This window comes from Phalacrocorax carbo, chromosome 5 (assembly GCF_963921805.1).
Source record: "Phalacrocorax carbo chromosome 5, bPhaCar2.1, whole genome shotgun sequence".
Taxonomy (NCBI): Eukaryota; Metazoa; Chordata; class Aves; order Suliformes; family Phalacrocoracidae; genus Phalacrocorax; species Phalacrocorax carbo.
Window position 1 is genome coordinate 38,657,969 of NC_087517.1, and position 17,470 is coordinate 38,675,438.

The following is a 17,470-nucleotide window of genomic DNA, read 5'->3' on the forward strand; positions in this document are numbered from 1 at the left end:
GCTGTCTGTCCAGGGAAACATTCTATTCAACATGGACATTGCAGCCAATGAGACTTGGTCACAGAAGTCTTCAGAGTAGATACCATGGGAATTTGGTACTGGACTTTTGTGTCTCACAGTGAAGACTACGTTAAACCTACACTGTACTTGTCAGTCTGCCTCGGTTCACTGAGAGAGAAATGCAGGCTCTGTCAACACACTTAAGATTTAATTGTTGGTTACACTTCTTCCTTCTTTGTGCCTTTGCAGCCTCTCGTGAAAGACCAATCCTTTAAGCAGAAAGCTTAAAAGATGAAGTACTTCAGCGTATGTAAATCTGTGCAGACCCGCTTGTATTGCTATGGTGATCCACTGTGTTACAGCCCTTCTGCAGATGCTTCATGTCTAAACAACAAAGACCAAGAGACAGTTGTACGGCACAGCCTGACCTGGCCCTCTGTCTTTGCACAGGTGAAGTTTACCAGTGCAGTGAAGCTGTCAGAAGGAGGGGGGCCAGGAGGTGGCCTGGACAACGGGCGAGAAGAAGAGGAGAATTTCTTCAAGCGTCTTGGTAAATGGCGCACCTGCCGAAGACACCCATCCAAGCTTCATCACACAGAAGAAAAAGATGGTTAGAAATCAGGGTTCTCGTCTCCTTTTTTTTCTTTTTTTTCTTCTTTATTTTAATCTCTTCCTTTCTGTATTTTACCCCTTTCCCTTTTTTCCTGCTTTCTTCATAGTTTTTGTATCCATTCTAGCCTTCTCCAACTTTTTAGTCTTTGTAACTGTTTTCTTTCCCTTCCTTCTTTCTTTTGTTTTGATTTAGAAAAATACTCTAGTAAAGTTGATTTTTTTAAAAATCAAGACTAACCAAATAAATTATACAAATACAACATTTGGGCTTTTAAAATCAAATTGAATTTGATCAACACACTTGAAAAATTAATGCTTGCTTCAAAGCACTTATTCAGTTCAAAATTAGGTGGGTAAATATTTTGTTACCTAATACAACAATGGGTGTTCCATCAGGTATTTTGGTTTTTGGTTGGTTTTTTTTCCCCAATTTGTGACCATTTGACAGTTTTAGCAAAGATCAGCACCAATGAAATGGAAAACCCTGCACAAACCTTGTTATAATTATCTCTTTTCTTCTGTGTTTGCATGTCTAGTGTCTGCATACCATTCGTTAGGGATGCTGTCCCTTTTTCTTAGCACACAACGTAACAACAACACTACTTTTCCATGAAAGTATATTTAATTGCAATGCATTTTCAAAATCAGCAATGTTTGAAAAGTGCCTTTATGAATAATACAAGGTCATGATATATTCTGTTTTAAAATATCATGCAGTCATTCACATGCTCATGTCCTCAGCTCAGAGATCATTCTTGTTGTCAAGGATACAACCTCGTATCTTGAGGTTCTGTTACTGTTTTTTCAAGAAAACCCAACCCAACTCCCAAAAACACACAAAAAGTAGTAGATTTTATTTTTCACCATGATTTCTGTAGCTTTACAGTATATGACATTCTTCGGCATTATATGTTTTATTTTCTGACATTACACTTTGACACTGCGTTGTATGTATTTCACCATCATCTGTCCCAGACCTGCAGTGCAATGCATGTAAGGCATTGTTTAGGCAAGTGATACGAGCAAAGTATGAGTATATCTTGCCAGTGTAAACTGGTTATCATTCTACCACTGCAGAAACACTTCTGGTGGTTTTCAACTACCTCGTAGGTGAAAAGTATCCTTCCTTTAGAAGGAGAATGCACAAGCCAGGCAACTTCCTATAGCTTGGTACCCCCAAAACGGAAGGAACTGCCTTGTTTTCTTCATCCACTACTTTGTGCTGAAGTAGGTGTGAAATGCTTCCGCATATTTTCTCCCAGCTCTTACTGGGAACAAACAACTGAGCAGCAGTTTGATCTTCATAGACTGCCACAGCTGTTTCCACAGGGCTTATGTGAGATGTCCTTCATATTTTCTTGTTGGAAATATATTTTTTTCATCTTGCTAAGGCTGATTTTATGCCACTGTGAGTTTGCTTCTGCCTAGAGTGCCAATATTCTTGATTTAACGGCAGAGATTTAGTCTTGGCCCTGTGAGCGTCAAAAGCCTTGTTTGGTATATGGGGCACATCTTATGTCTATACAAAACCCAGATGGTATATTACTATTGGCTTTTTGAACTTTGGAAGTGTTGTCCGTACCTCAGCCTTCTGTGAGTAACACCAGAATTTATGTAATTAATGAAGAGAACTTGAAATGTCTTTTACATGCCTGTGAGAGAAGAGATATACACCATACATGCTTAGCTTTGACATATGCTTGCATTAGAAATACCATCATAAAAGTGATGCAATGGGTTAAAGACAGAGACCTTTGCATGTTAGTATGAAAGACCTGCAAATCGTCCAGTAATGTTGATGGGCAGAGTTGGGCTGTAGCCTGATCACTAACTGAAGCAAAGGGAGGGTATTTGAAGTTTATAAGGCAAAAGTTGTACATGCCTGTATGTGTATGTACTTGTATGCGCATAGTGAAATTTTTGTGAGGCCTTTTCAGAGTGGGACAGTTTATAACAGAGTAGAACAGAATGTTACAGAGGGCCTTCAAATTTCCAGTGCTTCTGTATCTTCCATAAAGATCAGCAGGTTTTATGTGCTTATGGAGAAGAGAATAAAAGCTTGTTGAGGGTGGATGGTCATACTATTAAATTCCTCAAGGCCTGACCCTAAAGCATTGTTTTGGAACCTATTTCTGCTTTCCCATTCTTGTCATTCATGATGCTATGCCATTACTTTGCTCATGCTTTTTCCATGTGGTGTTTCCTCTTGTGTTTTTGGGTTTTTTAACATAGTAACCAAATTTAAAAGAAAATGGAGAGAGAAGAAATACTTTACAGTAAAAAAATATAGAATAATTTGTCACATAGTTTATGAATTTTGATCTTCATTGTGATATGTCATCTAGACCACTGGAAATTCTGTGTTGGATGTGTATGTAAGCATATGTATGTGTGTGTGTATGTCTGCATATGTATACATATATATACACATAAATTGATGCACATTCATGCATAAAAAAATGTTTATTTTAATGATCTTTTTACCGGTACTAAGAACACAGCATATATCAGAAGTGAGTTACAGTATGTCTACATGAGACCCTTAACATTCCTTTGGGAACTTACTTGTTAGTGACCATAGAATTTGCCAGGGTGTTCAAGGCATACGGCCCAGGTGAACCACAGCACATGTTTGCTCCGAGGGGTGATCTCACATTTGCACAGGAAGCAACTGTGGGGGCAGGACCTTGGGCAGCCAGTGTCCTCCTGTGTTAGGAAATGGTCTCTGCTCTCTGGGTGAGATTTTATACAGGGATTAGTCATGTTAACATTAAGCCAGTGAGGACTCCCCTGCTTACAGCAAGGCTACTCCAGGGTGGGCGTAATGGAGGACAGTCATGAGCTGCCTCTGAAGGATTCTCTTGCAAAGCCTCAACAAAGTGCGAGGCTGGGACTGCAAAGGATGCAAAGGGCTGTAGTGATAGACTGTAGTTAGTACCACTGAGCCCAGATGGACAAAGCCTCTGCTAGATCTTTATAGTGGGGGTTAGGGAGATGGCTTAGGCATGCCTTTCCATATCAGAAAGTCAAGTTTCTGTTCTTTATCTCATATAGGCATTGCCCTAACAGGGCCCTGAATAGGAAACATTTGTTTGTACCTCAAATGAGTTAGTGTTACAACAGCCATAGTAGGAAGGCTAAGATAGTATGCTACAGGCTATATGGAAACAGGAGGAGTTGGAAGAAAAGGGGGTTTGTGCCTGCTCATTTATGTAAGTGTTCTACCTGTTCTTTCTACTTTATTTGTTTGTTTGTTCCATTTTGATGAAATATTTCCCAACATAGGAACATTTTGTTTACTGGAAAACTATGCTTCACTGGAGAGAGAAAAGCCTCAGATGTCCTAAAGAAGTCCCTTGAAATTTTATATACCTCTGTCTTCAGGGGAAAAGTGAAGATCTACATTGTTATTTTCTGTTGTGACTATTGTTTGTGGTACATAAGTGCTTTCCAAGTAACTCTGGGGAGTACAATCTCAAAGGGCCTTTCAGTTTCAGCCATTCTTCTTTCTTGAGGAAGGAAAAGTTAGAAAGTCCTGTAGAGCTGACTTTTGTCTCTTGTCTTTCAAATCCATGTTTAAAGCCAATCTTGAATCCTCTACCTGGTGTTCTCTTGTTCAGTGCTTTATCCTTCAGTGTTCTGTAAACTTTTGTACTTTCACATGTGAACAGGGACAGTATTATGGATAAAGAAAAAAAGCCCAAGAGCTGACTGTTCTTGTTTTGACTGGCCACCTTGGCCTTGAAACTACTTTTCTGATTTCTCATCTGTGTCTTTCTACTGCTCTCTTAACTCTGGCTACTGACTGCATAATGATCTTCTGCATTCAGAAGTGTTCATTCCAATCGGCAATGGGATTAAACTCTATACATGGAGTTTAAAATAGTGCATGAAAGAAGCCCTGGAGGGGGGTGGTATCTTCATTTTCAAAAGGAACTCTTGTTAGGGACCTTTGAGTCCCAAAGAGTGCAAGACACTTCAAGGGAGAGAGACTGGAATGATGATGATACCTAGGAATTGAGTCCAGTATCACTTTGGGTGTTCTGGTAATTGCAGAAGATGTATACCTAAAAAAATAGGGGGGACAGTACTTGATTTCCACATAGAACATTTCCAATATTTGCTAATGATTTTTCTGTCCTAGTACATGATATATTACTAAACTGATACATAAGGAATAAGGTTTATGCATGCGCCACTTTAAGGTAAACTTAGAGGCAATAGAAAAGTAAGATAAGAGATTATTCAGGAAAACCAGACAGTAAGCGTGACGTTCTGTGTTAAAGAGGTGGGGAAGAAGGGCCATATTCTGGTTCACCTACACTGAAGTAGATCCTGAGCTTCCACACTGAGTATGGTGGAATTGATTTGGGCAGACATCAGTATGACAAAGACCAGAATCTGGCTCACTGTACACCTGTTTCACAGAAGTCATGAATATTGTAAAAAATGCCCATTATCTTCATGACAGCACATCAAGGTGAGGAAGGCATGTAGACCAAAACTGTGTTCATCAGGGGGTTTGTACGACTTTTTTTTATTGGTGAGAGATTGTGTTCCCTTCTTCCTACCCCTCCCTGCATCCCCTCTGTACTCTCTACCTCTTTAGGTTGCCATAGCTTTGATGATCACTTGACCTCCAACCAAGAAGGAGGAAAATCCAAGAATGTTGTGAACCTGGGAGCAATCCGCCAAGGCATGAAGCGCTTTCAGTTTCTCCTGAACTGCTGTGAACCAGGCACTATCCCCGATGCCTCCATTTTGGCAGCAGCCCTAGATCTTGTAAGTCATACGTTGGTGTATTTTTACCCACTGAGTGAGAGCATGTGCATACGTGGTGGTTCATCATCATTTACTAATACTGTTCATGCCCGCATAGGAAGCAGGAAAAACCATCACAGCAATACCAGCTGGCATTGCTGTTATTAGGTAGAGTTTTAGCATCTGTGACTGAATGAGTATGCAGACAAAATGGATCCTTTTTTATTACATGGCTCCCTGTAACTAGATCATTGCCGGTGCAAAGCTTTTATTGTCAGACTTCAAATTTTGCTCACAGCCATTCTGCTTCTGCTCCTAGTGTCAATAACAACCTACAGAATAAGGACTGAAGACTGGATAACTACCTGGAGAGGCATAGTAATTCCACTCAGGAGTTCTGACAGAGTTATAAATACATTAGGCAACACTGAACTATTAGTCATCAGAGCCAGTCAGTGGGACAAAAACTTCAAATGTCAGTGTGTGCATGCTTTTAAATGCAGATATTGCTAATTTGCAGATCCAAATCACAGAAGTCCCTCCTTCCTGACATTGAGGGTCTCGTCTGTATCTTCCTCCTTCCTTTCCTTGCAGATGCTGTTTTTTTAACAGTGCCTTCCATTTCTAAAGCAGTGGCCTTCAGCCTGTGGTTCATGGGCCAGTGGGGCTCCGTGAGATGCTTATGTGCGTGACAAGTGCGTGACAAAGACAGCTATGAAAAGCCAGCCAATTATTAGTAACTTCTCTGCACAGTGCTCTTCTATTTCCTCCCATAAGTGTTTGGATGACTGCAAACTTAAAAAGATTGAAAGCCACTGCTCTCAAAGCACCCACATCCTCTCTATCCCTTTGTCTTCCTATTCCTTACCACTTGCCTCTTTGACTGTCATGCCGTTTGTGCTTATATTCAGTTTTTTTGCTCACTGCTGGAGATGTCAGGCTTATGGACTCTCCCATTCTGCTAGTGCTGCGCCCTGAGCTTTGCTGCCTTGTCTGCTCCATAGTTGTAGGGATGATACACTCTGTGCACCATGCCTCTATATGTTCTTCTTAACCTTGCCTCCTTAGGCTGCAGATTCAAGCAAGCCTGCATTAATATTGGCCCAAAGTTTCTATTGCTATCAGTTTGCACCTAGCACTACTGTTTGGACTGGTCCCTATCCATCTTCCAATAGACAAGTGACTTCTTCGCTAGGTCCCACTTTTTCTGCTGGAGATTGTTGGCCTTCTGGCTGGAAGCTATGGAAGCAGTGGCTGATAGGGATGCCTGCCTCATGCTCTCACAGTCAGAAGTGGTTCCTACCAGTCAGGGTTGCAGTGCGCTCAGAAGGAGGCTTGGGGAGATAGTCAGTCCTGTCTGCTGCACAAAGACAACTTCATTCTTTGAGGCTGCCAAGCTGCCACCCCCCGTGAATTCTAAACTAACACAGGGAAGGTAAGGTGCGTGGGCAGGGAGGAGCTCATTGCTGTCAAGTATGTCACTAAGGTCCTTATGGGGATGTGCTATTCTGTGTGCTAATCAGACGATAAAACAGGGGTTTGGCAATTACGTCCCTATTGCCTGTAAATGTCTTACTTATTTTTTAAACTTGCCAAACGCTTAAGCCACAGACCAATTTACTCTGTGCCTGTGTATGAAGTCAACTGAAAACTACTGGTCAGAGTGAACTGTTTGAAGATATCTGTTCTGACTTCCAGAGCTGGCTTTTACAAAATAGAGTTTGGCTCTGTTTCCTTTCCACTGAATGATGCAGAGTCTTTGGTATCAGAATTTCTAGAAGGTCTGCAGCTAAAAGTGAATTAAGCCTTATTCTAATTACAGACTTGTGAGACTCCTTACAAGTACCTGCTCAGCTGGCATTTTGTCTACAAAGTATTTGAGATGTATGGAAGTTAAGAAGTCACATGCACTGCAGGTTTCAAAAGCTGACAGCTTGTCATCTCACTGGACTGCTTAATGGCAATGTATCCTGTTATGGAAAATCCCCACATTTTACGTGAATAGACCACACCAAACAGAAAACATTCTGGTTTTTTAACTTCTGTTTTCAGGCTTTTGAAGTAATAGTTTGAATAAGTTTAAATGCAAATTAAAAGCTTCTTAAGTCATTTTATCCAGCCTAGTTTCTATGGCAACCTTTAAAGAATAAAAGGCAAACAGCTCCAGTCTAAGTTCTTTTATAAACTTTTTCAGTGTGCTTTTTAATGCGGATTTTCAAAATTCCATTCTTACACTGACTTCAAGATCTTTGATCAGCCTGGATGTTTATACAGGTTTGTCACAGTGATTTAAAGAAATTAGAACAATGAAATAAAGGCTGCATCCTTACGGAGGTAGAGTTATTTATATATTGAGAGTTGCCTTATTTTTAGAAAAGATGTAGTTAACATATTTTCCCAGAAGCAGCATCCATCCTAGGCTGAATTTTATAAAGCTACAAACAATTTGTGGCTTTGCAAACATTCAATGACAATTGATAATATGTTGCAGGCAGCTTCATCCTTATGTCACCAGCTTAAATCCAGACTTGGCAATAATAAAATTTATTTTCTTTCCCTTTTTAAGAAACTTTGGAAGTTGAAAGCCAAGTAGTATGATATTTCAGTCTGCGGTCAAGTTTCTGCAGAGGGTTCCAATAAACCACTGTCTAGCATTGAATAAAGATGTTACCTAAAGTGTCCTAATTAGACTAGTATAAATAACTCAGGTGGGGAAATATAAGGTTCCTTTGACCATTTTAGCAATGTGCAACACATATCACCGTTACACTTGTCCAATAAGATGTGTGAGCTGATCTGTTCGAACATGTAAATCTCATCCTTGTTGAAATGCCATAATGGCACTGCTTTATGGCAGGATTGTGTTTGAGAGGACCTACCAAGTATTGGGGGGGCAGAAGCAAAGTCTAAACTGCAGGAATTCTTGCCAGTATCCTGACTCCATGTCACCAGGGGTTTCAGGCAGGCTCTGATGTTCCCATGTCCCTGTTTCCAGTGGAGAAATATTTGTCCATAGGAGGGCATATAGCCTGGAAGGAAATCAGAGATTGCTCCAAACAAGTACCCCGAACAGATGACTAGGAACAGAAAGAGAGCGCTGAGTCACTGGTTGTACTTGACCATTTTTAGATATAATCAAAGATATTTGAACTAACATGTTCAAGGCAATTCTCCTAGACACTGGTTAATAACTTACTCACCTGTCTTCATATTCCTGCTAAGCTACTTCTCATGCCACACATATCTTGTGGCTAGACAAAGCAGAGCTATCCCTTCAGCATCTTTTGACAGTACTTGAATTTACTTTATTTACTGTAAAAGTAGATTGTTGCTATTTTGCTTATTTATTTCCTTGAAGAGACCAGTGAAAATGAATTCTTGCTCAAAGTGCCTGGCAGAGTATAAGAAAGGGTACAAGAAAATTACCACTGGTTGATTAGTCTTATAAAATTCATCGTCCTTGAAAACAAAACTGGACCTAAACACTCTGCAGTCATAAAACTCTGCAGAATCAGCTGTACTTGAACAGTAACGTGATGCTGTAAAACTCCAAATCCATTCTGTAGTTGCTCCCTCCCACCCAGGTCATTGTTTTTGCTGTTATTAGTACAAATCAGGGTATCTGTTGAAACGCTCCCGTGGGAGTACTTGAAATTTTGTTAAGAAAATGGTGCATTCTTATTCATGTCAATTTCTACAGTACAAGAACAGTTTTCAAAAGGCAAAGCAATATAATAGATCTGATGTTAAAAGTGGACTTGTAAACAGTTTCGCAGACACGGGCAGGCTTGTGAGAGTATTGCTGCTGTGTTAAGTTTTGAGAGTGACCATGGTAACTTGTGTTCTTTTCAGCTATGCATCGCCTGCCTGATTAATTTCTCTCCATTTGTGATGTGTTTCTCTGTGGTGTGAATCCATCCTTGTCCATTCTGTCACATCTTCATCTTTCTCTTGCTGCTGCTTCAGGTTTCTCTGAGCCTCAGGTAAGCAATCACAGGGAGCTTGTGCCCTGTGATGTTCAGAAAGTCCTCCTTCATGCAGGAGGTCTTTTCAGTAATTTTTAATTTGTAACTCCTGCTCCAGGACACATACCTCTTCACCCCCATCATATATATCCTCCTTTTGTTACAGTAGTTCGGTACTTTCATAACATTTACAACATGTATCTTTACAAGATTCCTATATGCTAAGAAATTGTGACTTCACCAGTGGTGAACTAAAACAGGAGGAGACTAAGGCTGCGACTTCATATTTTCATATATGTCTCCATGGTTAAGGCTTTACTCTGCCAGAATAAAAGAATAAAATCATCACCTATTCTGTGTTCTGTATTGCATGTGGGCAACAAGTAATTTGTAATGTTTTTTCCCAGGTGCTAGATATTAGGTTTTTTTCTGGTCGTCAATGACTGTCTGGCTTCAGATTTCTGCATTCCTCATCAGAACATTGGGCCAGCTTTAACATTCTTATTCAAGAGATTTGCTAAAAGATTGCTATTTTCTACCAACATTTGCATAAAATATGAGCAAAAAGCTGCAACAGGCTGTTGTGTCAGGAAGCAATTAACATGTTTTCTTCTTAATGTAGCCAAAACATAAGCACTATTGGAGGCATTATTTAATAAAATTCCACAGACCATCTTCCATGTTCTCAGGGTCAGTCTGTTATTTACAGACCACACATGAGGAGCCTCACCCTATAAGTAGATGCTGATCTGTTGAAATTATCTCATTGAAGATGTCAGCATCTAAATGTGTGTAATAAATATTTGTGCTCTGCAAAACACCTCTGTTAAGGAGCCTTTCAAAGCCGGCTTGTGAATTGTGGACATTGTTGTATTCTTAGTTTCACAACCTGCTGGCCACAGGAGTTTTTGCTTGTGAAAACTGCAGGAAGAGAGGGGGGAAATTAAATGGAAATGAGGTGACCCATTTGCTTTTAGCCACTTTCCATGTCTGTAAAGATGTTATTTTTGCAGAGTTTTAGACTGCTGGAAAGAAATCTCCTTCCTGAGTCTCAGCTACCGTTTAGGAAACAAATTACAGTGTCTATTTTTAAACACATTTGAGAGCTTCAGAAGCACTTTATAGGTCTAACATGGGTCCAGCTGGGCAATTTAATACAAACTAAGATACACTCAATATAATTTCTCCCATTAAAGAAAAGTGCTCTTCCAAGCTGGGGCCAGGAGGATTTTCCTCTGGAAAATAGTCAAGCACTTCAAAACTCAGCTGCCTGATGTTAAGTTTCAGTACTCAATTGTCTGACGCTTGCTAAGGCCATTGAAGTTAGGCCAGTGAAATTTCATTGATTTATGCGAGTAATGGATATCTGCTTGTTTTAAGTGCAAAATAGCACTCTTCCTACTTTCATCAAGCCCCCATTCATGCTTCCATCCCACGATATGTGCAAGCAGAAGTTAACATGACAAATGCTAGGATTCACGTGGCCGTGCTGCTATTTGCACTTGCAATATTTGCAGCCTTACTAATGAAGGTGAAAAGAAAACTTTACTCATTCCTCCAGTAAAAGTGTCAGATGCACCCTTCTGCTTTTTGGCAGTTACATGGTTTCTGAAAGAAAGGATTACAGGGTGGGACTGAAACAAGGTTGTTTAGAAGCTTATAATGTGGCTCTTTCCGCCCCTCTAGTGGTTGGACTAAGCATAACTGGTGAGTGTTCATACGCCTTGGTTTTATTAGCTCAAGAGGTGTGACTCAAGGCAGAGATCCTGTTTTCAGACCGGTGGAGAGATTGCTCAGTCTATGTGGCTCCGGGGCAAACTTGCAAAGCAATTGATTAAAGCACAAAATCCTCTAATGTTGAGAGAGTTTTTCTAATGTATTTGTATTTAAGGTGGGTTTTTGCAAACATTTCAGGAAGCTCCTGTAGTGGCGAGAGCAGCTCTGTTCCTCGAGTGTGCACGCTTCGTTCACCGCTGTAATCGTGGAAACTGGCCCGAGTGGATGAAGGGCCACCATGTGAACATTACTAAGAAAGGCCTGTCCCGTGGGCGTTCTCCTATCGTGGGCAACAAAAGGAACCAGAAGCTGCAGTGGAATGCAGCTAAGCTCTTCTACCAGTGGGGAGATGTAAGTGTTTGTTTCTTTTCTACTTAATTAAGAAATATACCAAAATGTAAAGGTAATTGGACCCTATGCAGAATTTCAGTTCCATAAAATGGGGACTCATCAGCCTATCTTCCAAATCGCACCTCGCAGCCTGCCAGGATCAGCTCTTCTCCTAATGGAAACGGACTTTGTTAGGATGTAACGGTTCCCCCTTTCCATCCTCTACCCCTGTCATGTTCCCTCTGAGGATCCATTTCACCCACCCTCCTGTTTCCAGCCCTTGTCATATGTGAATGTCTAAGGAAAAGTAAGAGCAGGGTGTGTGATACTACGTGCTTTTTTCTAGCTTCCAAATATTTTTAGCCCAGGGCTGCTTGAGCTAGCTCTGGTGCTGTATATTTAGTAATGGATTTCTCTTTGATGTACTTGTTCAGTCTCTCTTATTAGTTAGAGAGACTTGTTAGTCTCTCTAATGTACAAACTGTTAGCACTCATCATTCTTTGGCAAGGAATTATACGGGTCTACTACATGTCATCTGAAGAACTGTCTCTGTTTTGAGCTTGGCTCCTTCAAGGTCTATGTGACTGTGATCTCTTACCACGTATGAAGTAGGCAATTGCCCTGTCTGTCCCTGTCAGTGCCACCTGTAATTTCTTTGGAAGCCCACCAGGGTATACCTGCTGAAGGGCTGATGCTTATTGCAAGTCATTTCACACTACTCAATACAGTGGGAGAAGTTCATTTGACCTCTGTGGTGCCTGTTACATATGCATATCTGGAAGTGAGCTTTGTGCTTCTCATCTTTGTTCACAAAACCAGACATTTTTACAGTGAACATCAAACAAACAAACAAAAAAAGAGAAACAAAAAATGACATAAAATCCAAGGCTCAGGGGAACTTGAAAACCATGTATTCTGCAGTCTTGGGGTACTTACATAAGCCATGCCAAAAAAGCCTTGCTGATCCATATTCTCCTAGGTTAAACCAACACACGCTTCTCAGTGGAGCACATTGTAGGGAACCTTGAGCTAGCGCTCAGTACATTCCCACCACAAAACATAGGCCAGGGGAGAACCTAGCTTGCTTCTGAGCACCCAAGCTGATCAGCTTTGTCTCTTGGCAGGTGTCCTCCTTCCATTTCTGAAACTAATTCAGGGAATGCTACCTGGGCACCCTACTCTCTGTTAAGTCTTATACACAGGTGACTATCCTAATAACCACACAGACACCAAAGTTCCTTGAAAAAGTATATAGCGTTCCCTGAGGTCATCACCTCACCCCTTTGAGGAATCATCCCACGCAGACAACACACGATTACATAGTTCTTGTATTTTTCATGCATTGCTGACAGCCAGGACTATCCATCTCTTTGTGGACTCTATGCCTCTAGACATTCCTTTTCCTCATATTCTGACAAAATGGAAGCAGGCAAGTCAATAACCATTAGAAGCCAGTTAGAGTCCCCATCAGCTGCCATTTTTAGAAACTGAAATAGTCTGACCTGGAAAAAGTCCAGGAAAGTTTTCTTTTAGAAATGTTAAAGTACCACCATATAATGCAACGACACAAGCAGGGAGCCAGGGAAATGTGATGGCAAGCAACTTAGCACCATTCTCTTCCCCTTAACTTTAATAGCATTGTAAGGCATATCTGGATGCTTTCTCCATGCTAGGAATAGCACGGTTTCTGGCTGCTTAGGAACATCCTAGAAGGGAAAAGCATTACTGTAAGGCAGGAGAAGATTTGGAGAGTAGTCTTTACCATGCAAATTTCTTCTCTTTTTACTGCAAGGTGTCCTGCCACCCATGAATATTTCTGTTTCTTCTCACTGGAGGCTAGGACAGTATAGTTACCCGCAGCATGACTAACCCCCAAACAGACTCACGCTTTAGGATTGGTCTGCACCTAGCACTGCTGAGGTACGGTTTCTTTAAGTCCTTTACATTGAAGGCTGGGCAAGGCTGGTCCTCTGGCACTGCTTTTACCTCCTAGAAGCTGTTTCAGGTGAAGGTGGCTGCAAGCAGAAGCGGCAGCCACCAGCCAAGCCTGTAGGGCTGGGACCCTGCAAGCTGTGCTCCTTAGACAGCTGCTTTTGTTGGCTCTGACCGGATTCCAACCAGATAGGCTGAACCATGAGGAGAAACAGCTTTCTGTTGCAGTAGTACGGGCACCTGCTATAGAACACGGTGCCATTTCTGTGTGTTAACCTGCCCGTTTCACCATGGGCAATATCAGCAAGAATGGTGGAATGACTGTGCACTCACACAGCTCTTAAGCAGCTCCAGTACCAAAAGGATGGGATACCTCCCCCAGCCCATCTCTGCCTCCATGCTACTAGATCCTTGTCAACACTACAGCGCACCATTCTTGCTGCTTGGATGTATGATTACTTTAATATTAGGGCGGACAGCACAGCATAAATAATATGTAATAAACTACTGCTTTGTGGAGAGGGAAAAAAATTGTGAGAGATGTGGAGTTTATTTAGCAATGTGCAGGCTTACTGATAGCCAAGATTGGCAACTATTTGCATCAGCTTACCAACCACAACAATACCACCTTATTCTCTTCATGTAGCAGAGTCTATGCTCTTTGTTGCTGGATTTCATAGGAACTGCTTAGTAGCAAGGAAGAAGAGCCATACTAATACCTGTTTGTGACTGTTTATCTATTTCTGCTTTGCTTCAGTTGAGACAGGAAAGTTATGTAGTGCTGGCATGACCACCAGTGCTGACTTATAGAAGATTCAGAAATCCTCTGTAGTATCTTTCTCTGAAACTATCCCAAAATGAAGGACGCCAAATGGCAAAGGCTGATACTCAGTAAACTCAGTAATTAAACACATTTCCTCCTTTGCAAAGTGATGATATCACAGGGTAAAGTTTTACCTACTTGTCTGTGTTCTCTTCACCTACCTGCAGCAAAGAAAATGAAGAAAATCCTTATAGGCTCTGAAGTACCTTAGCATGAAGACATTCTTCTTGCTAACACACCCTCCTCTGTAGCTTTGCTGACAGCATCATGAGGGCTGTTTCCATGCTGATAATGATGCTGGCAAACGGCCATAAATAAACGATCAATACCTTTCTGAAGAATGTAACAGTATTCAGTAGAAATCTGCTGCTGTGTCCTCCACATGGATCCCCTCTACACCGTTACTCATTCACCTTCCCAGCTTTTATACGCATATTGTCAGCTCATTTTTGGAAAGTGCATTAGGCAGTCTCTCTTTTAAAGATGGAGGCAGGCTTGCCCATTGGAATTCAACAGTTTGGTGGAGGAAAGAGGGACTGTTACTGGATTCCTAAGTCACAGGATAGTTTCTTAACGGGAGTTTAAGTTCTTAAACAGTTTCTTAAATGTTCTCAGTATTCTCACACTTAGCAAACACCTGGCATGCATATATCAAGGGAGGGGAGAAATAAAAGTGGGAGAAATTAATAGAAAATGATGACCTAATCTTCTCCAGCCTATCATGTGCTGGTTTGGGGATTTCTTTATTATTTAACCAAATCTGCAAAATTTTTTCAGCCTGCAATTTGACTCCATTTGCAAATTTTAGTTGAAAAAAAGGGGAAAATAAATTTTGGTAAATTTTGGTAGCAATTAATCTTCTGTCATCCCTTTCCATACTGCATTTTGTAGATAATAAAAATAAAGTCAGGACATTCTGTTTTGGCTGGAACATCTCCACAGCCTGCATGGGGCAGAGCCCTTGACCACCATGAACTGGGCTGAAATTCTCACCTCCTTGTGCTTTCTCTTTCTTCCTGTCTGCAGGCAATCGGTGTCCGCCTCAATGAGCTGTGCCATGCTGAGAGTGAGAGCCCTGCCAACCTCCTGGGCCTCATTTATGATGAGGAGACCAAGAGGCGCCTGAGAAAGGAGGATGAGGAAGAAGACTTTTTAGATGACAGTAAGGAGACTCCCTTTACTACAAGAACCCCCGCTTGTAAGAACCTCTGTTTTAGGAGCACTTAATTTTTCTTCTCTTTCCATCCTCTTGCCACCCAGCTATATTTCCCGGTCCCTCACCTTCACCCCAGCTTCCTCCCCTGTTCTTTCCGTGCCTGGATGTACAACAGGACAGATGGGTAGCAGCACTGAGACACTTGGAAGGAAAAGGGGTAAAACCAGGCAGTGTGTTGCAATTCCTGTATACTGGCAACTGCAATTATAAGCAGGGTACTAATTTCTTGAGTCTTGCTGTCACCTGAGTGCCAAAAGTGGTTCAGACTCCCATTCTACCCACTTATTTCTGCCAAAATATTTGTGTCAGATCAGCTGCTTTTCTATTTCTTAACGTTGAAGAGTCATTTCCTCACCTGATGTGAATTGGCACAGCTCTACCAAAGGCTTTTAAATCTTGACTTCGGTATGTTTGCCTGATTCTCAGTGACAAATACAGCACGGTGGTATAAAAAGTATCATTAAAAACCTGTAAACAATAAGATGACTAAAACACACACATTTGTGCATGTGGGTACACAAGGGTGTGTGGGGGTGTCACAGATCACTGATTCTGAAAGTCTAGATAGGCATGCAAATTATAACACACCCTGTGAATCAAAGTAAATTAAGTCAAAACACATACTGTTGCAGGTGTAGGTGAAGGTGGTAACAAACATGTCCATTCCAGAAACCATTTGTATATACAAGTGTGCTGTAACGTACTGGTTCCTGTGTACCTGTACTGTTGTTTGCCATTGGATGTAGTGTGCTAGTACTGTTTATGTATCTTCTGTTTTCTTTTTCTGTGGTTCTGGATTTGTTCTTATCACTGCATAAAGGCCAGCTTTGGAGTAGAGAGGAGTAGGTGGGAGCACTGAAATGGCATTTGTGGGAAATGATGTCAAGAGAAGGTATTGGCCCTAAGCTAGACCTTCACATGTGCTACTGTGTGGTATGGCAGCGCTAGCATGTGGGTGGATGTTCTGCATATTTTATTGGCCCTTTAAGCGATATATCCAAAGCAGGAGAGTGGATGCAAAATTTTCCCTCTCCTGCACCCTGAATGACTTTTGAAAGGTGAACAACTGCTTTCCCATGATCAAGTGACAAAATAGTCTTTCCTGTCCCTGTTCAGCCCCTGCTAAGGCACTCATAAGGGGATGTGAAGCTGCTTTAAAAGAGTGGTCTAAGACAAGCAAACAGAGAGAATAAGTTGTAGCTAGAAAGCCATGTAAAGGCTCAAGTACTCTCCTGAAAACCTGGGTCTAAAAATAACTGATTTGCAGTCTTGTTTAAGGCAGAGATTTTTCAAAAACAGCCTTGTATGCCGTAGGGAGCAGGCTGAGGAACATAAAATATGCGTTTGGGTATTCCATTACACTGTACGCCTCATCTGTATTTGATAGTTCAGATTATTTTAGTCCCTACAAAGTCCACAATTTGTTACTGGTAATGTGTACAGAGGAATTAGCAAGCATCTCAGAATTAATCTGGTTTTATCTGATACTTGCAGCATCCTCTCTCGTACAGTTTGGACTGTTTCTTTGCAAAAAGTAATTAGATCGTACACGGAGGAAAGCAAGTGAAAACATAAATCTCTCTGAAATGGGTGTAGAAGGTAATATCAGGCATTATTTAGAAATGGGTGTGGTTAGCTGTTGTCACAACTAATTTTTTTATTTACATTTTTTGCTGTCCATTGTCCTAAATAGTTTTTTTCAAATTGATCAAGCACTGAAAGATCCTTCATACTTTTGAAGCTTTGAATGGCATTAGATGGCCAGTCAAGTGTAGTGCTTTTGAAGCTGATTGTTTAGACTCAGTTGAGACAAAACTTCAAGTATTCTGATAATCCCTCTTCCCTTTCCCACTTTGTTTTAGGTTAAGCATTTGAATGCATAATTTCACTAAGAAGTTTGATTTTTTTTTTTAATTTATTATCTCTAAATAGCACTTTGATTCTGTGCACATATAAAGAAGCCTGATTTCAAAGGAGGCTGTCTTTTCTGGTTATCAGGGTAGTAAATAATAGTAGGCACTGTACCTCTTTGCTGGCTAGTCATAACTCCATTA

At 41.0% G+C, this 17,470-nt stretch overlaps 1 protein-coding gene across 1 annotated transcript in view; it reads left to right on the forward strand.

Moving 5' to 3' along the window:
* UNC80 (unc-80 homolog, NALCN channel complex subunit) overlaps positions 1-17,470 on the forward strand; it is a 134,508-nt gene that overhangs the window by 44,210 nt on the left and 72,828 nt on the right. Inside the window, exons 21-24 of the mRNA XM_064452092.1 lie at positions 451-610; positions 5,222-5,394; positions 11,253-11,465; positions 15,227-15,362. Of these exons, the coding sequence (XP_064308162.1) occupies positions 451-610; positions 5,222-5,394; positions 11,253-11,465; positions 15,227-15,362 (682 nt within the window). The remainder of the gene's footprint in view (positions 1-450; positions 611-5,221; positions 5,395-11,252; positions 11,466-15,226; positions 15,363-17,470) is intronic.